Below are 23,925 nucleotides of genomic sequence, written 5' to 3'. Positions count from 1 at the left end.
CCGCGGGCAGGACAGGGGAAATAACAGTGTTTGCTGTCACTGTGTATCACGAAGGCTTGCGTAGACAGGGAGAATACACGCAGCCTTTCTCCCAGGGGAGGGGAACTGAGAGGACGTAGTTTCAGTATCAGAGTCAGGTTTAATATCACCGGCATACGTCGTGAAATTTGTTAACTTTGTGGCTGCAGTACATGATAATCAAGAGGAAAAAAAACTTGTGAATTACAGTAAATATGTGTGTGCGTGTGTGTGTGTGTGTATATAAAATAGTTGAATTAAATAAGTAATGCAAAAATAGAAATAAAAAGTATTGAGGTGGTGTTCATGGGTTCAATGTCCATTCACAAATCGGATGGCAGAGGGGAAGAAGCTGTTCCTGTATCGTTGAGTGTGTGCCTTCAGGCTCCTGTACCTCCTTCCTGATGGTAGCAATGAGAAGAGGGCATGTCCTGGGTGACGGGGGTCTGTAATGATGGACGCCGCCTTTCTGAGGCATCGCTCCTTGAAGATGTCTTGGATACGACAGAGGCTGGTACCCATGATGGAGCTACTACTCTCTGCAGTTTACTTCGATTCTGTGCAGTAGCCTCCTCCCCCCACCCCATACCAGACGGCGATACAGCCAGTCAGAATGCTCTCTAAGGTACATGGGTAGAAATTTTAGGTGACATACCAGACTCCTGATGAAATATGGCCACTGTCTTGCCTTCTTTATAGCTGCATGGACATGGTGAGACAAGGTTAGGTCCTTGGAGATATTGACACACAGGAACCTGAAATTGCTCACTCTCTCCACTTCTGAGCCCTCTGTGAGGACTGGTGTGTGTTCTCTCATCTTAACCTTCCTGAAGTCCACAATCAGTTCTTGGTCTTGCTGACACTGAGTGTAAAGTTGTTGCTGTGACAACATACAACTAGCTGGTATATCTTGCTTCTGTACGCCCTCTCATCGCCTTCTGAGTTTCTGCCAACAATGGTTGCATCGTCAACAAATTTATCGACGGCATTTGGGCTGAGCCTAGCCACACAGTCGAGGGTGGTGTAGAGAGAGTAGAGCAGTGGGCTAAGCACACACCCCTGAGGTGCGCCAGTGACGACTGACAGCAAGGTAGAGATGTTGTTTCCAATCTGCATAGACTGTGGTCTTTGGTTAGGAAGTTGAGGATCCAGCTGCACAGAGGAGGTACAAGGCCTAGGTTCTGAGATTTTCAATCAGAACTGTAGTTATGATGGTGTTAAATGGTGAGCTCTGGTCAATAAACAGCATCCTGATATCGGTATTTGTGTTGTATAGTTGCTTTTATCTGAAGCACCCTCCCTGAATATTGACAGAAGTCTTGAATTTCATAACAGTGACTCGGACTGCCGGTTATCAGTCATAGTGGCTACTCCATCAAAATACAAAGTCTACGAAGTTAAATATCACAGACTTGACACCGCCAGCCTGATAACCCTCCCCCACCGAAACAAAAAGTTCAAAATGTAATTTCTCATCGTAAATCAGAGTTAAGACCCGTGGCAGTAGGATAATCTCAGTTCTGAGGAAGATAATCACGAAAAGTAAATGGGATGAGTCATAGTGAAGTACAGTACAGAAACAGGCCCTTCGGCCCATCTAGTCCATACTGAAACCACTTAGGCTGCCTACTCCCATCGGCCTGCACCCGGACCATCGCCCTCCATACCCCTACCATGCATGTACCTATCCAAACTTCTCTTAGACACTGAAATCAAGCTCGCATGCACCACTTGCGCTGGCAGCTCGTTCCACACTCTCACCACCTTCTGAGTGAAGAAGTTTCCCCTCATGTTCCCCTTAAAATTCTCGCCTTTCACCCTTAACCCATGACCTCTGGCAGTAGTCCCACCCAACCTTAGTGGGGAAAAGCCTGCTTGCATCTCCCCTATCTATATCCCTCATAATTTTGTATACCTCTATCAAATCTTCTCTCAATCTTCTGCGTTCCAAGGAATAAAGTCTGTCCTTATAGCTCAGGTCCTCCAACAAACTTGTAATTTTTCTCTGTACTTTTTCAATCTTCAGAAGGTGACCAAAACGGCACAGAATTTCCAAATTAGTGCTCACCAACGTCTTGTACAACTTCAACATAACATCCCAACTCCTGTACTCAATACTTTGATTTATGAAGGCCATTGCGCCCAAAGCTTTCTTTACGACCCTATCTACCTGTGATTTTAGCTCAGGAAACTTGAAAGACCTTCAGAGCAAAAACAAACATGAACTGTGGTATTATTTAGGTCAGCTAACCTCAAGATGAGATCCAGGGCTGGAAATTTAATGATTTGGAAACAGCGACAGGGTTAAGAGAAGTCTTTGGTGCGTTGTCCTCCAGCTAGGATATAAAATAGCTCTTGACAACAAACTTTTCAGAAGTATTGCTTCCTCAGAACTTTCCTTTTTGTTTAAGATAGACCACTTGAAGCTGAACAGCAATATAATTTCAGACTACCTGTATCACATAGGAATTTAAAGAAACAATAAATAATTGAATATAATATGTTCAATTGCATCATTAGTGCTGATGCTTTGCAATAGTTCAACTCAGCTACGGATGTCTTGTTGTTGATTTTCATTTGCACTTGGTGTCTGAGGCTTCTCTTTTAAGTGCCCAACAATAATCAGCCAGCTCTGATGGATTCCAGTTTCTCCATGACCACAATGTACTGGTGAAACCTTTCACCATGTTCGTCACTGGCAGCACCAAGTTTTCCAGGGAAGACATCTAAGTGGGAAGGTGGAAAATGAATCTTGAGTGACATGTTACACTTCATGGCTTTGTATGCTTGAAGCATGTTGTCAACTAGCTGCACGTAGTTTGGTGCTCTGTAGCTGCTAAGAAAATTATCAAATTATCAAAATTGCCTTCCATACGTTTTTCTCTGGTCCCACTAGACGCTCTTCGAATTGCCTGTCATTGATGACCTGTTTGATTTGTGGACCAACAAAAATGCCTTCCTTAATCTTGGCACCTGTTACTCTGACTTGAATTATGAATTGAAATGACAGATGTAGGTGATTTTTTAAAAAAATGGTGCATGATAGGGAAATTTCATGGCGATTTTCATGATCTGCAGCCTAAAAACCATAAGCTACACCCAAAAGTATTCAGGAAGCAAAATCTTTGCTGTCCAGTGTAATGATGGACTTTGTTGCTCAGACGTCGACTTATCCACAACAACAGTCTAATTCCGTACATCAACCAGGTAACTTCCTGCTGTAAAGTATGGTGGAGGTGGCATTGTGCTCTGGGGATGCTTTTCAGTAGCAGGGACTGGAAATCTGGTCAGGATTGATGGGGAGATGAATGCTGCTAAATACAGAGGGGTCCTTGATAGAAACCTGCTAGTCTCCTCCAGAAAGCTTCGACTGGGGAGGAAGTTTGTCTTTCAGTAGAATAATGACCAAAAGAATATTGCCAGAGCAGCCATCAAAAGAAGAAAATCAATGTCCTTGAGTGGCCCAGTCAGAGGCCTGAGCTGAACCCGATCGAACATCTCTGGCAAGACCTCAATATTGCTGTCCACCGTCGCTCCCCAACTGACCTGGCACAACTTGAGCAATTTTGCAAGGAGGAATGGGCAAATCTTGCTCCATCACGTTGTGAAAGCTAGTAGAGACTCACCCAAAAATACTACTGGCTCTAATAGCTGCAAGAGATGGTCCAACTAAGTTCTGAGCAAAGGGGGATGAATAATTTTGAGCTGCTGACATTTCAGTTTTTGAATATTTAGTTTTTCATGCTTTACAATTTTCCCTGTTTCTTGGGCTCTACTGTGAAAAGAGGCACATGTGAGCCACAAGTAAAAATTCTCAGTTAAGTTGATCAAAATCCCTGGTTGTAATACTGATTTATGTGAGGGGTTGGGGGCTGAATATTTTTTCAAGCCACTGTATATATTTACTGTTATTCACATTTTTTTTCCTATTATTATGTATTTCATTGTACTGCTGCTGCAAAGACAAATCTCGCGACATATGCTGGTGATATTAAACCTGATTCTGATTCATTTGCCAGGCATATGATGATAACTTTCTTCCTCACCACTACTGGCTTCTGTTCACCCTGCCGCTGCTTGTAAATTCGCCAACGCCCAGCCCTGGATCGGCAGAAATTTATTCCAGTTCAATATCGCAAAGGCTCAATTTAGTCTCAAAACGCCGGAGGATCTCAGCAGGTCAGGCAGCATCTATGGAGAGGAATAAACAGTCGATGTTTCGGGCTGGGACTCTGAAACGTAGGCTCTTTGTTCCTCTCCTTAGATGCTGCCTGACCTGCTGAGTTCCTCCTGCATTTTGTGTGTGTTACTTTGGCCTGGCAGGGTGGAGATACATCTCTATCAAAGGAGGTGTAAGGCGCTCCTCCCCTCCACTAGCCTGCGGGTCACCCTTGGGCAAGGTGTAGCATCTGCTTAGCCCCCCCTCGATCAGGGTCATGAGAAGCTGTGGGAGCAGATGGTGGATGGTCATATGAGCAGCCGGTGCAGATCACAAGTCCTGGTTATGCGACCACTGACACCAGGCAGACAATCTCCGAAGAGTATTGACAATGGCTGGGGCTCACCCGTCTTGTGAAGACACTGGCCAAGAAAAAGGCAATGGCAAACCATTTCTGTAGAAAAATTTGCCCAGAGCATTTGTGGTCATGGAAAGGCCGTGATCGCCCTCATTATACAACATGGCACCTAACATCCAGGCTGTGGATTTCCAGAATCTGCAGAATCCCATGTGTTTGCACTCTAGTCATTCACGAAACAAAGTCTATCCCCTAGCATAGATTCCCTTATTGTCAAACCCTTGAGCCCAGCAATTTTTGTAACCCCATCATCTGCTGCCTGATTTCACATATGGAAGATGACATGACTTCACTTTTCCTTCATCTTCTCCGCACTTGCCTATTCCAACACCCCCTGGGCCAGCTTTCCTCCATTCTGCTCTCTGAACACGCAAAGGTCATACAAACCCGTTTTCTAGCTCGCACCAAGTCCCATTCACTCCGAACCCCTTTTCAGGTTGCCCTACGTGGCTCTCGGGTAAGTAAGCTCAGTTTTAAAATTCTCATCCCCTGCCCTTCTCTGAAACCTCCCTCAAGTTGACAGTCCTCCAAGAACTCTGCGCCCCTCAAAATTCTGGCCTCTTGAAGGTCTTCAGATGCAATCCGTGCACCATTGCTAGCCATGCCTTTGGGTACCTCTGCCCCAAGCTCAGGAATTCTGACCTCTGTTTCTCCTCAAGTCACTCCTTAACTCTACCTTTTTGTATTTAGTCACCTACTTCAGTTTCTGTCGTGTTTTTGGTCGATGATACCTCGGGAAGTACTTCAGGTTGAGAAGAATGGTGGGGTGGGGTGGATTTCATTGGCACCTACTGATCATTTGAAAGGCCAAGATTAGAGTGGACGTGTAGAGGTTGTTTCCAGTAGCGAGAGAGTCTAGAACCAGAGGGGACAGCCTCAGAATGGGACGTCCCTTTAGAGCAGAGATGAGGAGGAATTTCTTTCAACCAGAGAGTGGTGAATCTGTGGAATTCATTGCCACAGACGGCTGTGGAGGCCAAGTCGCTGGGTATATTTAAAGCAGAGTTTGATAGGTTCTTGATTGGTCAGGGTGCCAAAGGTTACAGGTAGAAGGCAGAAGAATGGGGTTGAGAGGAACTCTCTGGCCGATGTATTTTGGGACAGATTATTGTTTATCCCCTGACACTTCCCTGGTTCGAGAGGCTTTGTTTTGTCACAGCGTTCTCTGCTACCTACCTAGAGAAGTATAGCACGGAAACAACCCACCTTGTTTATGCTGACCAAATGTCAACTTAGCTCGTCCCATAAGAGCAGAATCAGGCCATTCAGCCCATCGTGTTTGCTATGCCGTTTCATCATGGCTGATCTATTTCCCGTCTCGACCCCGTTCTCCTGCCTTCTCCCCACAATCTTTGACACCCTTACGAATCAATTACTGGAAAATTGGGGGCGGCGCGATAGCGCGGTGGTCAGCACAGAACTTCCCAGTACCGGTGACCGGGACAATTCCCGCCACTGCCTGCGAGGAGTTTGTCTGTTCAAACCCATGACCGTGTGGAATTCCTCCAGTTTCATCCAACAGTTCGAAGACATACCGGTTGATAGGTTAATTAGTCACTGGGACTAAACGGGGGGGGGGGGGTTGCTGGGTGGCGTGGCTCGAAGCACTGGGAGGGCCCACTCCGCACTGCCTCAAAATAAATCGGCCATGATGGAATGGCGGAGCAGACGTGATGGGCCGAGTGGCCTAATTCTGCTCCTAGGTCTTATGGGATGTCTGGCTGTATTAAATTTACCATATAAAATGGAAGTCGATGTGGTTACAACAATCTCCTTCAATGAAGACACCAAATGCGCTGAGGGTGGTCATCTGATACAAATTACGTGAATGAAATCGGTTGCAGGGATGTACGCAAAACGCCACAAACACTAATGAGCTCGGGCGGCGCAGGTGGGGAGAGGGGCAGTGTTCGTGTTTAAGGCTGGTGACCTCTGTTCCGAGCCGAGAGGGCGCTGGGTGTGGACAGTTTTCAGAGCTGATTGACGGAGGCGGTTCTGACCCCGGTTTGTGTAGTGTAGCGGTTGGCGCAGAAATTACCTTACTGCGCTTGCGACCAATTTATTTATTTTTATTAAGATACAGCGTGGAATAGGCCCTCCAGCCTTTTGAGCCGCACCACCCAGCAATCCCCCCCCTGATTTAACCCCAGCCTGATCATGGGACAGTTTACAAAGATCAATTAACCACGTTTGGGCTCGTGGCCAAGTGGTTAAGGCATTGGACTAGCGATCTGAAGGTTGTGAGTTCGATCCCCAGCCGAGGCAGCGTGCTGTGTCCTTTAGCAAGGCACTTAACCACACGGTGGTCATGAGGAGCACGCACAAGCTCGTTACAGGCAGCGGTGGGAATTGAACCTGGGTCACCGGTACTGTGCAGCGCTGCCCTGACCACAATGCTGCCGAGGGGTCCCGTCATACTCTTGTTCTGTCGATCTAATGATGGGCGTTCAATTCCTGATGCTGCCTGCGAGGATTTTGCACGTGCTCCTCGTGACCATGGGCGCTCTGGTTTTTCCTCCCACATTCCAAAGACGTGCGGGCTGGGGTCCGTGAGTCGTGGGCGTGCTGTGGTGACACTGGGGCGTGGCGGCGTACCCGTCACAGGAAGAAGCAAGTGAAGCCAGAGGCCGAAGGAGACGGCCTGTGCAGGGGTTAGAGGACTGTGTACCTGCCTGGGTGGGGCACGTTTGGATATTGATGCTTTGCCCCATGTTGTGCTCTGTGTTGTCCTGCTGAGCATCGTGGGCATGCGATGTTGGCACCGGAGTCCGTGGCGACACTTGCGGGCTGCCCCCAGCACACCCTTGCTGATTTGACTTGATACAAACAACATACTTGACTTGCAACACGCACGCAAAATGCCGGAGGAACTCACCAGGTCAAGTGGCAAATATGGAAAATTGTAAACAGTCGATGTTTTGGACAGCCCTGATGAAGGGTCTTGGCCCGAAACGTCGACTGTTTACTCTTTTCCAAAAATGCTGCCTGACCTGCTGAGTTCCTCCAGCATTCTGTATGCATTGCTCTGGATTTCCAGCATCTGCAGATTCTCTCATGTTTGTGACCTGTTTGACTATATGTTTCGATGTACATGTGACAAATCTTTTTCATATTTAACCAGCATCCTAGAGTTTGTTGTTTGTTGGTGCAAATGATGTATTTTGCTGTTTGTTTCAATGTTTATCTGATAAATACAATCAGTGTTCACTTTATTTGGTACTTTCCTCTGTACCTAACAAAGTGGCCATTGAGAATATGTTCGTGGTCTTCTGCTGCTGTAGGCCGTCCACTTCAGGGTTCGACAGGTTGTGTGTTCAGAGATGCCCTTCTGCTCACCACTGTGGTTATCTGAGTTTACTGTTGCCTTCCTGTCAGCTTGAACCAGTCTGGCTGTTCACCTCTGACCTCTCCCATTAACAAGGCATTTTTGCCCACAGATCTGCCGCTCACTGGATCTTTGTTTCTCGCTTTGTTCTCTGTAAACTCCAGAGACCGCTGTGCGTGGAAATCCCGGGGATCAGCAGTTTCTGAGATACTTAAACCACCCTGTCTGGCACCAACAATCATCCCGGGGTCAAAGTCACTTGGATCACATTTTCTCCCCATTCTGATTGGTCTGAACACCAACTGAACCTCTTGACCATGCTTGCATGCTTTTATGCATTGAGTTGCTGCCACGTGTTTGCCTGATTAGACATTTGCATTAACGAGCGGATGTTTTTAATACGGTGGCGGCTGAGGGTAAACCCAAATCTAGTGAATGAAATTTCTATCTTGTTTAAATGCAGAAGCAGCTGCTCTGTAAGCGTGCATTGATTACAAAGTCTTTTGAGTTGCTAACGCACTTTCTGATACTCCCTAATGGTTACTTGAGATCATATTTTTGTCTTTTGAATCGCAGAACTTGAATACCAATGAATGCACAATCTGTGAAGCCCTTTGTTCTGCAACGATTCACAGCCCGTTGACCTTGCACGTTCACTTTCGCTCTGCTATGAGGCTCCTTCCCCTTTTGATTTACAGGGCTGACTTCTGTCACGTAGCGTTCCTGTGTGACAGGTGGTATTCTCCGAGGCACTCAAAGGCTCCTAGCTTTGCCGAGTTTAATACTAGCAGATCTTCTTTTTTTAAACTGATAAGAAACTTGATTATCATGTTTACAAAGTTGAGAAGTATTTTTGCATCTAAGCTTTGTGGATAAATCACACGCACTATTCTAGGCTACTCTCTAATAGTGTTGCGTCTAGTGACCTTGCATTCCTTCTGGGTAGCCTCCAACCTGATGGCATGAATATTGATTTCTCTTTCCGATAGACAAATTCCAGCTTCCTCTATGTCCCACTCTTCTCACCTGCCTCTTACTTCCCCCCAGGTCCCTTCCTCCTTCCCTTTCTCCTCTGGTCCACTCTCCTCTCCGATCAGATTCCTTCCTCTCCAGCCCTTGACCTCTCCCGTCCACCTGGCTTCACCTCTCACCTTCCAGCTATCCCCTTCCGCTCCCAACACCTCCTTATTCTGGCATCTTCCCCCTTCCTTCTCAGTCCTGACAAAGGTTCTGGGCTCAAAACGTCGACTATCTATTCATTTCTAGAGACGCTGCCTGAACTGCTGAGTTCCTCCAGCATTTTGTGTGTGTTGCTGTGGACTCTCTCTTGTTTACACTATAATGTATGAAAGGGAATGTCATTTGTTATAATGAATAATTAGTGCCAGATTCCTTCCCTTCCATTCGTTATCCATGCATTTCCATCATATACAATCTCATTCAATGTATAGCGCAGAAACCACTCTCCCCTCCACAGACTCTGTCTACACTTCTCACCTCAGTAAAGCAGTCAGGATAATCGAGGTCTTGACCCACCCTGGACATACTCTCTCCTTACCTCCTCTCTCATTGAGCAGAAGGTACAAAAACCCGAGCACACGTACCTCTGGGCTCAAGGGCAGCTTCTGTCACACCGTTCCCAGCCTCTTGGACGATAAGATGGACTCTTGACCTCACAGTCTACCCAGTTATCGCTTGAGGTCCCATGCCCCTGAAACTCTGAGGCAGAAGCCCTAGTTACTGCACGACTGCGCTGGCCTACTTACACGAGGTATGCGCATTTTATTGCAAGCTTCCATGGCAACCTTGGCTGTGGGTCTGGCAGGGTGAATGGGGCCTACAGTCCCGATGACGTTGTGCATTGGCTATCCTGTCAGCTTGCAGAGCAGCAGTACAACATTTAAAAAATATTAATCCTTTCCAAACGGAAGTCATTAGCGGTTCAATATAGCTTCATTAAGAAAAGGCAGTTTCCTGTGCTCGACACAAGCCCGTTGTGAGACTTGATGCAAAGCCCACAGCTGCAGTTGGGGGTAAACTTGAACTATACTGGCCAAAGTTAAAATGCCTTTCTCTTTCTCTCATCCTGTCTGTCAGAAGTAGACTGTTTATCTCGATCGTTCACTCCTGGGCAATGAACCTTCCTCATTCAAGGCCTAGAGTGGCATTACTCCAACCAACCCTCCGACTCCCTTCCCAACCGACCCTCCGACTCCCTTCCCAACCAACCGTCCGACTCCCTTCCCTTGCCAAAACCTTCCCCTCCCCCTGTGTGCCCGTTCCCCTTGATGGTGGCTCCTTTGGAGAGGGATGGTCAATGTTTTCGGGACGGAGACCTCGTCACAGGGTTTCAAACCGAGACATCGACAGTTCCTCTTGCCCCACAGATGCTGCCCGACCTGCTGAGTTCCTTCAGCGGATCGTTTAGCGGCTTAAGGTAAAGCAACCTGGCCCAGAGTGTCTGGAATGTTAAAGGAGAGAAAAAAAAATCAGTGCTGAATAATCACAACCTTCAGAAAATAGAACACTACAGCACAGTACAGGCCCTTCGGCCCACAGAGTTGTGCTGACCCTTTTAACTTTAAAATCAATCTAACCCTTCCCGCCCACGTTGCTCTCCATTTTCTCTCAATCATGAGCCTATCTAAGAATCTCTTAAATGCCCCTGTCTCCATCCCTGGCAGGGCGTTCTGTGTAAAGAAATTACCTCTAACATCCCCTCCTGTACTTCCCTTCAATCACCTTAAAATTTTGACTCTTGTCTGAGCCGCTTCCCCGTTGGGAAAAAGGCACTGGCTGTCCATTTGTTCGATGCCCCTTCTCATCTTGTACACCTCTGTCAACTTTCCTGTCTTCCTCTTCTGCTTCTTAAGATATTTTTAATTAATGCTACATTATTTCTAAGTACCGAGTAACACACACACAAAATGCTGCAGGAGCTTAGCAGGCCAGGCAGCATCCGTAAGAGTGAAACAAGCAGTGGACGTTTCGGGCCGAGACTCTTCTTCAGGACTGAGAAGGAAGGGTGGGGGGACATGCCAGAATAAAAGCGGGGAGGAGAAGGAGGCTAGCTGGATGGTGATGGGTGAAGCCAGGTGGGTGGGAAAGGTCAAAGGCTGGAGAGGAAGGGATCTGATCGGAGAGGAGAGTGGACCAGAGGAGAAGGGGAAGGGGGAGAGAACCCAGGGGGAACTAATAAACAGCTGAGAAGAGGGAAAAGGTCAGATGGGAGAATAGAGAAGGGGTGGGTGGGATTTTGGTTACCGGAAGGAGAAATTGATGTTCGTACCATCAGGTTGGAGGGTGCTCAGATGGAATATAAGGTGACCTCATTTTGGAGCAAGAGGACGACATGTCAGAATGGGAATTGTAATTAAAATGTTTGGCCACTGGGAAGTCCTGCTTGTGGCGGATGGAGCGGTGGTTATTTTTATTTTTAATTAATTTTGAACAATATTTGTCTTACTATTAGACTGCAGTCATGGTTAGAGTGGCTGCTGTATTTGATTCAGAAAATTCTTGGTGGATTGAAGATGTGCATCAATTCTCACTGAAGTTGATGAAAGAGAATTGCCTCCTGTGAAGCCATGGGAGCAGCCGGTGCATATCGCAAATCCTGGTTATGACGCCAGGCAGACAACCTCTAGAGGGTATTGATAATGGCTGCAGTCACCCATCTTGTAAGGGCACTGAACACACAAAATGCTGAAGGAACTCAGCAGGCCAGGCAGCATCTATGAAAAAGAGTACACAGTCGACGTTTCGGGCAGAGACCCTTCATGAAGTCCTGATGAAGGGTCTCGGCCCGAAACGTTGACCGTCTGCTCTTTTCCACAGATGCTGCCTGGCCTGCTGAGTTCCTCCAGCGTTTTGTGTGTGTTGCTTGAATTTCCAGTATCCGCAGATTTTCTGTATTTTCTTGACACTGGCCCAGAAGGCAATGGCAAACCACTTTGGCAGAAGAAATTGCCAAGAACAGTCATGGTCATGGAAAGACCATGATCGCCCATGTCATACTTCATGGTGCGTAACGAGCGAACTTCAACAAGTTATAGATTCAAATATCGCTCCAGAGATTTGATAAGAAAAATATCAAAGGTAATGCGCCAATGGAGGACCGAGGGGAGGGCTATACTGCTCTTGTTCTATTTACTAAATGTTACTTTTATTTGCCAGGTTGAGAGAAGATCTCTTGGGGTTAAAACTCTGGGAGATGCTGCTGGGTGCCCAGATGTTAGCCTGCAAGTGTTGCCAAAGGTGCAGAGTGTCCTCCCGGAGGTTCTCCACTGCGTTGCACAGGTACGTAATGGTCAAAAGGCTTCATCACACTCGCAGGGGCTTGCATGAGCAAAGGGGTATGGGTTTCTGGTTCAAGTTCATTGTCACTCAGCCTTACACGTAGACATGGCTAAGCGAGACAACTTTCCTCTGGGATCAAGGTGTAAGGCAGAGTACATATTGTCACATACAGCACATAAAACAAAGAGGCAGGGCCTCTGTCAGTCAGGGTCAACCATGGATGTAGTATCATAGCTGTCTAGATATGCAAAACCAGGCAATGCGATATGGCGAGCAAGCTGTTGCCCATGTAACAAGCTCCCCTCCTGCCCCCCAATGCATCTGATGAGCCCAAAGGAACGCCAGAGACCGATACGGTTTGGTACCAGCAGCATCGCAGGAGTTGCCAGTCAGTGTTGAACTCAACGTAGGACTGCCTTAGGGACGCCAGCTCCAGATTTTTCCCTCGGGATTCACTCCCGAAGCCTTCCCCACGAGCGGGTACAACCGCAAGGCAGCAGAGGTTTGAGATCAGAGTTTTTCCCTCTCCCAGATGAGCTGCCAGCTACTGGCAGTAGAAACGGTTCCGCCGGGCTGAGTAGGTAAGCCACACGTAAAGTCCAGGAGCTGGACTTGGTTGTCAGAGGCTATTGGGAACTTTCAATAGGTAGTGAGGGCTTATCCCCATTACCTCCCCAAGCTCTAACAATCTTAAGGAACCGCATAAAATAATATTAACCCAATAATATTAGCAAATAATAAAAACAGTTCTAGATATATAAGTTGACATAAAGTGTATATACAACATATAGTTAAATATACAACTATATTATAAGCGGGATTATAGGAAGGATGTTGAGGGTTTGGAGAGTGTGCAGAAGAGGTTTGCAAGGATGCTGCCTGGTGTAGGGAGCGTGTGCTTTCGTGAGAGGCTGGACAAACTTGGGTTATTTTCTCTGGAGCGCTGGAGGCCGAGGGGAGATCTGACAGAGGTTTTCAAGATTGAGGGGCATAGATAGAGTGGACAGAGAATATATTATACTTTATACTTTACACTTACACGTACAATCATCACAACGCTATTTGATTCTGCACTTCCCACTCCCTGGAGTACAAATCAACAGTAAATATTAAAAATTTAAATTATAAATCATAAATAGAAAATAGAAAATGGAAAGTAAGGTAGTGCAAAAAAACCGAGAGGCAGGTCTGGATATTTGGAGGGTACGGCCCAGATCCGGGTCAGGATCCGTTCAGCAGTCTTATCGCAGTTGGAAAGAAGCTGTTCCCAAATCTGGCCGTATGAGTCTTCAAGCTCCTGAGCCTTCTTCCGGAGGGAAGAGGGACAAAAAGTGTGTTCGCTGGGTGGGTCGTGTCCTTGATTATCCTGGCAGCACTGCTCCGACAGCGTGCGGTGTAAAGTGAGTCCAAGGATAGAAGATTGGTTCGTGTGATGTGCTGCGCCGTGTTCACGATCTTCTGGTCTTGGACAGGACAACTTCCATACCAGGTTGTGATGCACCCTAGGAGAATGCTTTCTACAGTGCATCTATAAAAATTAGTGAGGGTTTTAGGGGGCAGGCCAAATTTCTTTAATTTTCTCAGGAAGTAAGGGCGCTGGTGGGCTTTCTTGGCAGTGAACTCTGCCTGGTTGGACCAAGTCAGGTCATTTGTGATATTGACCCCGAGGAACTTAAAGCTTTTGACCTGTTCCACTTGTGCACCACCGATGTAAATTGGGTCGTGAGGTCCGCTACTCCTTCTGAAGTCAACAACCAATTCCTTTGTCTTGCTGACGTTGAGGGATAGATTATTGTCTTCACAGCATGCCACCAGGTTCTTAATTTCCTCTCTGTACTCAAACTCATCATTACCCGAGATACGGCCTACAATTGTTGTGTCATCAGCAAACTTATATATTGAGTTTGATGGAAACTTGGCTACACAATCATGGGTGTACAGTGAGTACAGCAGGGGGCTGAGTACACAGCCTTGTGGGGCACCAGTGCTCAGAGTGATTGTAGAGGAGAGCTTGTCCCCTATTTTTACAGCCTGGGTCCTGTCTGTGAGGAAGTTGAAGATCCAGCTGCAGATCTGAGTGCTAAGACCCAGGGAACCTGGGAGCTTAGGAATCAGTTTATTAGTATACTTTTCCCAGGATTGAAATGTCTCATACCAGAGGGCATGCCTTTAAGATTGGAAGATGTGATTTTAAAGGAGGTGTGAGAGGCAGGGTTTTTTTTTGCTTAGAGAGTGGGAGGTGCCTGGATTGGTGGTAGAGGCAGATACATTAGGGACTTTTAAGAAATGTGTAGGTAGGCACGGTGTGTGGGCCATGGCAGTCAAAGCTCAAACTGGGCATGGCACCTGATGATGATGTAGATAGGCACATGGATGAGAGGGAAAATGGATCGATATGGACAGTTTTAGGCATAAGGGATTAGTTCAGTTGGCCATTTGCTTACTAATTAATTTGGTCCAGCACGACATTGTGGGCCGAAGGGCCTGTTCCCATGCTGTACTGTTAAAGAGCCATTGAGTTATGGAGCACACAGCACAGAAACAGGCCCTTCGTCCCATCCAGTCTGTGCTGGACCATCGATCTGCACCCAGACCCGTTTATGTACTTACCCAAATACCTCCTAACTGCCGAAATCAACCCCGCATCCTCCACCTGCACTGGCAGCTCGCCACCCTCTGAGCGAAGAAGTTCACCCCCATGTTCCCCTTCAACATTTCAACTTTCACCCTTAGCCCATGACCTCTAGTTCTTGTCTCACCTAACCTCAGTGGAAGAAGCCTGCTTGTATTTGCCTGAGCTATACCCCTCATAATCTTGTTTACCTCTGTCAAATCTTCTACACTCCACCGAATGAAGTCCAAACCTATTCAATCTTTCCGTGCAACTCAGGTTTTCCGTGTTCTATAATGCTATTGGCACTGTTGTAAGTAATGTGTACTGGGTGGTAGCAGGGTGTTTCGAGGTCTCACAGCCTGGGGGAGAAAGCTATTATCCAGCCTGACAGTCCTTGTTCCTATACCTCGACTCTTTCTGCCTGTCGGTAGGAGGTCAAAGAGGTTGAGGGACGGATGGAAAGGGTTTTATATCGCGGCTCTTGAACTCAATCCTCCAACTAGTAAAAGGTCAACACGTCAGATGCCTTCTTAACCACTCTATCAACTTGCACGGCAACCTTGAGGGATTTACGGGCGTGGACCCCAACATCCCTCTGCTTCTCCACAATGCTCAGAATCCTGCCTTCAGGTTCAACCTTCCTCTGAGCAGACCTTTCAGAGCTCCTACTCTGCCTTTCACCTGCTGATTTCCTCATTCAGGTTGACGGGTTTTTTATTTGGCGCAGGTTGGAAGGGTTGAGGATCTGAGGTGGGCAAGGTGACTCAGCATGATCAGACTGAGTGGCGGAGAGGAGCTTGTTCCTCCTTTTCTGTCTGGCTCTGTAATTATGTTGCATTGGAATAGTGGTTGGTTATTTGACCCCGTTCTCCATCTTAAGGCTGATTTATACTTGTGCGTCAACTCGACGCCGTAACCTACGCAAGTGGCTTACGCGCGTTGTGAGCATTTATGCTTGTGCGTTGGTGTGTCTGCGTCGCTCAGCAATTCGCACATGTTGAGCATGCGCACACACCTGCCCGCGCAAGGCTTCGTGGTCATGGTAGTCTTTCTTGGGGTAAACAGGTCTAAAGGTAGCATCTTTTTTCGTAAAGCGAAATGTGTCCTCCATAATTTCAGAGGTCTGTAAAGCTTAATGGAAAGCATTGCAGCCAGAGTTCCTTCCCTGCCCTTCAGTCGGCCAATGGGAAGCTGTTGCAGCATAGGAGGAAATGCGATGCTACCAAGCAGACCAATCACAGTTGTTGCGGTCTGCATTGCTGCGACGCGCAGTTACATTTTGGGAGAGGTGTGCGTCAGGCTACGGTGTAGGGATCCGCGTAGGCTATGCGTAGGGTTTGCAGCAACGCTGTACCTACGGTGTCGAGTTAACGCACAAGTATAAATCAACCTTTACCCCTGACTTGCCCTTACTTTATCAGTTATAAACAGGACTGGGGCCAGCTGACTTTTCTCAATCGCCCCAGCAGCTGCAACCTGAACAGAGTGGTGGGGCAATTCCTCTCACACATCCTGTGATGAATTGGTGTGTGTAGTGGCAACAAGCTTTGTGGTTGTCGGATTGGACTGTATAATTGTTACTTTCCTTGTAGTTTAACTCTCTTATGCTTACTTGTATTTTAATACAATTAAGGTTCAAGGTACATTTATTGTCAAAGTTTGCATGCAGCATTCAACTCTGAGATCTGTCTTCTCCAGATAGCCACGAAACAAAGAAAACTATGGGGGCTGTTCAAGGGCAAATGTCACCCTCCACCTGCACAGATAAAAAAATAATTGTGTAAACGGCAACAAGAACATTAACCCTCACCATGCGCAAAAAAAGAAATCGTGGTAAACGCCCACAAGAATATCAAACTTCCCCACGCGCCAAAAAAAATCAAATTGCGCAAACCGCAGCAAGGACATCAACCACCGCATCCCATGCACAAAAACAAATCGTGTAAACCTATTTACTATATGTGTAATTATACAAACCCCATTTCCAGAAAAGTTGGGATATTTTCCAAAATGCAATAAAAAGAAAAATCTATGATATGTTAATTCACGTGAACCTTTATTTAACTGACAAAAGTACAAAGAAAAGATTTTCAATAGTTTTACTGACCAACTTAATTGTATTTTGTAAACATACACAAATTTAGAATTTGATGGCTGCAACACACTCAACAGAAGTTGGGACAGAGGCATGCTTACCATTGTGTTACATGGCCTTTCCTTTTAATAACACTTTTTAATCGTTTTGGAACTGAGGATACTAATTGTAGTAGATTTGCAATTGGAAATTTTGTCCATTCTTGCGTGATATAAGACTTCAACTGCTGAACAGTCCGTGGTCTCCGTTGTCCGACTCTCCTCTTCATGATGCGCCATACATTTTCAATAGGAGATAGATCTGGACTGGCAGCAGGCCAGTCAGGCATACGCACTCTGTGTCTACAAAGCCACGCTGTTGTAGCCTGTGCAGAATGTGGTCTGGTATTGTCCTGCTGAAATAAGCGTGGACGTCCCGGGAAGGGACGTCACCTTGATGGCAATGTATGTCTCTCTAAAATCCTAATATACGCCTCAGAGTCATTGGTACCTTCAGATACATGCAACTCACCCATGCCGTGGACACTGATGCACCCCCCTACCATCACAGATGCTGGCTTTTGCACCTTTCGCTGATAATAATCTGGATGGTCGTTTTCATCTTTGGCACAGAGAACTGGACGCCCGTTTTTTCCAAAAACTAGCTGAAATGTGGACTCATCTGACCACAGCACACGGCTCCACAGTCTTTAGGTCCATCTGAGATGAGCTCGGGCCCAGAGAACTCACCGGTGTTTCTGCATAGAGTTGATGTATGGCTTCCTCCTTGCGTAATACAGTTTCAAGTTGCATTTCTGGATGCAGTGACGGACTGTGTTGAGTGACAATGGTTTTCGGAAGTACTCCTAAGCCCAGGTGGCTATAATTGTCACAGTAGCATGACTTAGGCAGTACCGCCTGAGGACTCGAAGATCACGCGCATTCAACAGTGGTTTCCGACCTTGCCCTTTACGCATTGAGATGTCTCTGAATTCTCTGAATCTTTTCACAATATTATGTACTGTAGATGTTGAAAGATCTAAATTCTCTGCAATCTTGCATTGAGAAATGTTCCTTTTGAACTGACTAACAACTCTCTCACGAATTTTGGCACAAAGGGGTGAGCCATGACCCATCCTTGCTTGCAAAGACTGAGCCTTTGATGGACGCTACTTTTATACCCAGTCACGATTCCTCATCTGCTACCAATTAGCCTGCTTAATGTGGAGTCTTCCAAACCGGTGTTACTTGAATATTCTGTGCACTTTTCAATCTTATTTTAACTCTGTCCCAACTTTTGTTGAGTGTGTTGCAGCCATCAAATTCTAAATTTGTGTATATTTACAAAATACAGTTAAATTGGTCAGTGAAACTATTGAAAATCTTTTCTTTGTACTTTTGTCAGTTAAATAAAGGTTCACGTGAATTAACAGATCACAGATTTTTGTTTTTATTGCATTTTGGAAAATATCCCAACTTTTCTGGAAATGAGGTTTGTGGTATAGGGACAATATACAAGTAATATTACCTATCTGCTGCACATGTAAATGTTCAGTGTGTTTTTTTAGTGGTTGCATTTGCCTTTTTATCATTTTGGAAACTTTCAATGGCCACTGAAAGGACCGAGATATATCAGCTAGTTGAGCAGCATTGCAGCAACAGCCTTGCACTCAGTGCCAGTAAGACCACAAGAGTTGATTGTGGACTTCAGAAAGGGCAAGAGGAGGGAACACACACCAGTCCTCATAGAAGTGGAGAGAGTGAGCAGTTTCAAGTTCCCGGGTGTCAACATCTCTGAGGACCCAACCCAGCTACAGAGAAGGCATGACAGCGGCTATATGTCACCAAAAGCATTTGCAAATTTTCTACAGATGTACTGTGGAGAGCATTCAGACTGGCTGCATCACCGTCTGCTGCGGTGGGATAGGGTGGGCCACTGCACAGGATTGAAATAAGCTGCAGAGCGTTCAAAATCAGGTTTAATACCACCAGCGCTTGTTGTGAAATTTGTTAACTTTGCAGCAGCAGTAGGATGCAATACATAATAGAAAAACCTGTGAATTACAGTGTGTGTGTGTGTGTGTGTGTGTGTGTGTGTGTGCATATATATATATACACACACACATACATACATACCTACATACACATACACACCCACACTTATATATACTCATTTAACTATTTAACGATGCTGAGGATGTTCTACGAGTCTGTGGTGGCCAGTGCGATCATGTTTGCTGGTTGTGTGCTGGGGCAGCAGGCTGGGGCAGCAGACACCAACAGAATCAACAAACTCATTCGTAAGGCCAGTGATGTTGTGGGGATGGAACTGGACTCTCTCGTGGTGGTGTCTGAAAAGAGGATGCTGTCCAAGTTGCATGCCATCTTGGACAATGTCTCCCATCCACTACATAATGTACTGGGTAGGCACAGAAGTACATTCAGCCAGAGACTCATTCCACCGAGATACAGCACAGAGCGTCATAGGAAGTCATTCCTGCCTGTGGCCATCAAACTTTACAACTCCTTCCTTGGAGGGTCAGACACCCTGAGCCAATAGGCTGGTCCTGGACTTATTTCTTGGCATAATTTACATATTACTATTTAATTATTTATGGTTTTATTACTATTTAATTATTTATGGTGCAACTGTAACGAAAACCAATTTCCCGCAGGATCAATATAGTATGACTATGAAAAAAATAGAAATTTAAAACAATGTAGTGAGGTAGCATTCATGGGATAGCAGAGGGGAAGAAGCTGTTCCTGAATCGCTGTAAACTCATAGTCAGCTCCATCATGGCCTGGACACCTTCAGGGAGCGGTGCCTCAGAAAAGCCGGCGTCCATCATTAAAGACCCCCACCACCCAGGACATGCCCTCAGGAAGGAGGTACAGGAGCCTGAAGGCACTCACTCATAGTCATAGTCACAGTCATACTTTATTGATCCCGGGGGAAATTGGTTTTCGTTACAGTTGCTCCATAAATAATAAATAGTAAAAAAGACCATAAACAGTTAAATAGTAATATGTAAATTATGCCAGGAAATAAGTCCAGGACCAGCCTATTGGCTCAGGGTGTCTGACCCTCCAGGGGAGGAGTTGTAAAGTTTGATGGCCACAGGCAGGAATGACTTCCTATGACGCTCTGTGTTGCATCTCGGTGGAATGAGTCTCTGGCTGAATGTACTCCTGTGCCCACCCAGTACATTATGTAGTGGATGGGAGACATTGTCCAAGATGGCATGCAACTTGGACAGCATCCTCTCTTCAGACACCACCACGAGAGAGTCCAGTTCCATCCCCACAACATCACTGGTCTTACAAATGAGTTTGTTGATTCTGTTGATGTCTGCTATCCTCAGACTGCTGCCCCAGCACACAACAGCAAACGTGATCGCACTGGCCACCACAGACTCGTAGACCATCCTCAGCATCATCTGGCAGATGTTAAAGGACCTCAATCTCCTCAGGAAATAGAGACGGCTCTGACCCTTCTTGCAGACAGCCTCAGTGTTCTTTGACCAGTCCAGTTTATTGTCAGTTCGTATCCCCAGGTATTTGTAATCCTCCACCATGTCCACCCTGACCCCCTGGATGGAAATAGGGGTCACCGCTCAACGATTCAGGAACAGCTTCTTCCTCTCTGCCGTCCGATTTCTGAATGGACATGAACACTACCTCACTACTTTTTTTTACTTGCACTATTCATTTAACTATTTAATGTATATACTTACTGTAATTCATTTTTTGTCATTATATATTGCAATGAACATAATTGCATGACACATGCTGGTGATATTAAATCTGATTCTGATTACTTGAACGGGGGCTGTCTTAGTGGTTAGTTTAAGCAGTGGAATATGTGCCGTCACCAGTCTGGAATTACAGGACCAAACCTCATTGATTTGTTCTCTGCTCTTTGTTCTTCTCGCCATTAGCATCTGGTATAAGAGGACCAGACCGTGGTGGTTTGGGTTTCTTATTCTATTCTATCCCCTGGCAGTAGGCTTTCTTCTGTCTTCCTTCCCCCTGTTTCCTTTGTTCTTGCAAAGCTCAGTATAAAACCATCGTAAGCAACAAGTTTCATGCCTCGTTCTTGACCATTGAACCTTTGACTGCAGAAACATCAGGATCCGACATGGCTGCCTGTGTCAAATACCAGAGTTTTAATACTGGAGAACTGAAATAGGGCGGTTGGAAAAGGCAGGATCTGATTTTCGAAATCTTTTTCCCCTGCGCAACAGAGGAGTACTACAACTGTTCCGTGCCAATATTCTCCCTCCCCGAGAACTGAGTACGCCCTGGTCCCTCGAGTCTGCACTGTCACTCACTAGCCTCATATTGTGACCCTCCCATCCACATGCGCTGGCTCCAAGTCCCCCGTGTAGAAACACACGTCCACGCTTATTATTTATCACTTTTGTTCGTGTTGGCAGCTTTCTGCAGGAGATAGCTCCAAGCACTTGCCATCCTTTCCTGTGAAGAAATGTTTCCTCGCCACTTCTAACCACCCTGGCCTTGATTAAAAGATTTCGTCCCCCTTGTCCTGGACTCCTCCCAACAGCAAAAAATACTGCTTCTCTCTACCCTTTCCTTTAAGAATCCTAAAAGCTCAGTCCACTTAGCCTTGAGCCTTCTATGTTCCAGGAATATTGCTGATAGATTTATGCTGCAGAATCTTTGTCCCTCGAAGACATCGTTGACGTTCTGATGAAGGACAGGCCGCCCTTGGAGCACTGTGAGCAGTTCTGGGCCCCGTATTTAAGAGAGGACATGCTAATGTTGGAGAAGCTCCTGAGGATGGTCATGAGAGTGATCCCAGGAATAAAAGGGTTAACCATGAGGAACGTTTAATGGCTCCAAGCCTGTACTCACTGCAGCTTAGAAGAATGAGATGGGATCTCATTGAAATGGGTGCGTGGAATGCACTGCTGGCAGATACAGTAGGGTCTTTTAGGAGCCTCTTAGATAGGTACATGGAGCTTAGAAAAATAGAGGGCTATGCGGAAGGGAAATTCTAGGCAGTCTCTACCATAGGTTACATGGTTGGCACAAATATCTATGTTCTATGAAACCTGTTGAATATTGAAAAGTCTGGATAGAGTGGATGTGGAGAGGATGTGTCCTATAGTGGCAGTCAAAGCACATCCCGTTAGAACAGAGATGAGGAGGTGGTACTTGTGGTGAATCTTAATTCTTGGCCACAACCTCGCTGTAGGGTTTGGAGGCTTTCCTGCCTCAATGACCCGGAGAGCTGTGTCGGCTGGAGTCAGGGCTTTGTGCTTTGGCTCTTGGTAGGGTCACCCATGCCAAACAGGTCAAAGGGTAGAGGCCAGACTAAGAGTGGCCACACCGGTCCTCCAGGTTCAGGGCCAACAACCCTGACTGGTCAAACAAAATGAAGAACCCATCTACATCTGAGTGCGACGGTATTCCTGAGACTCCACCCGGGACCTGCGTGACTGACGGCAGTGAGAACCGGGCTGCTGACACAGCGAAAGAAGCCCTGGACACGCCAAAGGTGTTGGACCTTCATTGCTCCCCTAAACACCAGCGGGGTAACGGGCAGTAACTAAATAACAGATGGCCGTGGAGACCAAGACAATTGGGTACATTTAAAGTGGAGGTGGATGGGCTCTTGATTAGGAAGGGTGTCAGAGGTTACGGGGAGGAGGCAGGATAAATTAGCAGATTCAGTGGGCCGAATGGCCTAATTCTGTTCCTATGTCTTATGATCTTCTGGAAACTGTATTGGCTCACACTCCATAGGTAACAACCATTCTCTTTAATAACCAGTTTTGTTTAAGGCTGTGGGGCAATGAACCAGTCATAGCTACATCTGGCCTTGTTTGTCATAATGTTTCATCTTTCAGGAATGATCATTAAGTAGTTAATCAGGACATTTAGCCAAACTTCAGTCACCGTTGACTGAGAATGGTGACATTCTCAGCAGCTGGCCTGATTGAGACAAGCCAACTTCACATTGACCAGGAATCAGAGCTGGAGCCTCGAATCTACAGTCTGTGTATATATATATTCTGCTGTTTCTATGACAACTATGTTTACTATTTTATGAGAAATTTGAAAGAGTGTAGTTAATTGTTATGGAATTATAACGTTCATAACTTCCACCTAGATACAAGAAAGTTCCAGTCAACATTATGATCTCTTTGCAGAGCAAGCAGGCCACTATCTCCCAGATAAGACCATAAGATCATAAGATTTAAGAGCAGAAGTAGGCCATTCGGCCCATCTAGTCTGCCCCACCATTCAATCATGGCTGATCCAATTCTTCCAGTCATCCACACTTGCTTACCTTCACCCCATACCTTTTGATGCCCTGGCCAATCAAGAACCTATCTATCTCTGCCTTAAATACACCCAATGACTTGGCTTCCACAGTCGCTCATGGCAACAAATTCCACAGATTTACCACCCTCTGACTAAAGTAATTACTCCGCATCTCTGTTCTAAATGGACGTCCTTCAATCCTGAAGTCGTGCCCTCTTGTCCTGGACTCCCTTACCATGGGAAATAACTTTGCCATATCTAATCTGTTCAGGCCTTTTAACATTTGGAATGTTTCTATGAGATCCCCTTCCCCCCCATTCTCCTGAACTCCAGGGAATACAGCCCAAGAGCTGCCAGATGTTCCTCATACGGTAACCCTTTCATTGCTCATAAATCTTCTCTGAACCCTCTCCAATGTCAGTATATCCTTTGTAAAATAAGGAGCCCAAAACTGCACACTGTACTCCAAGTGCCTCATAGAGCCTCAACATCACATCCCTGCTCTTACATTCTAGACCATCTGCTGTGAAACCAGTAAAAGATGCTCAAGGAAAGCCAACATTTATGGTTCTAGGTTAATTTCATCAAAGTCAAAGTAAACTTGTTATCAAGCTACCTACACTCAGTGGCATCTCCTGGACTAAGTGTATGTTGGTGGCCTTCTGCTGCTGTAACCCATCCACTTCACGGTTCGACATGTTGTGCATCAGAAATGCTCTCCTGCA

General features: G+C 46.2%; 1 protein-coding gene across 2 annotated transcripts in view; it reads left to right on the top strand.

The window, feature by feature from the left end:
- dnajc4 (DnaJ (Hsp40) homolog, subfamily C, member 4) overlaps positions 1 to 23,925 on the top strand; it is a 274,705-nt gene that overhangs the window by 3,035 nt on the left and 247,745 nt on the right. For both annotated transcript variants that reach the window (XM_072245531.1, XM_072245532.1), the window contains exon 2: positions 12,097 to 12,219. In XM_072245531.1, coding sequence (XP_072101632.1) covers positions 12,134 to 12,219 — 86 coding nt within the window. In that variant the 5' untranslated portion in view covers positions 12,097 to 12,133. The remainder of the gene's footprint in view (positions 1 to 12,096; positions 12,220 to 23,925) is intronic.

Source organism: Mobula birostris, chromosome 28 (assembly GCF_030028105.1).
Source record: "Mobula birostris isolate sMobBir1 chromosome 28, sMobBir1.hap1, whole genome shotgun sequence".
NCBI lineage: Eukaryota > Metazoa > Chordata > Chondrichthyes > Myliobatiformes > Myliobatidae > Mobula > Mobula birostris.
This window is presented reverse-complemented; position numbering and strand designations above follow the sequence as displayed.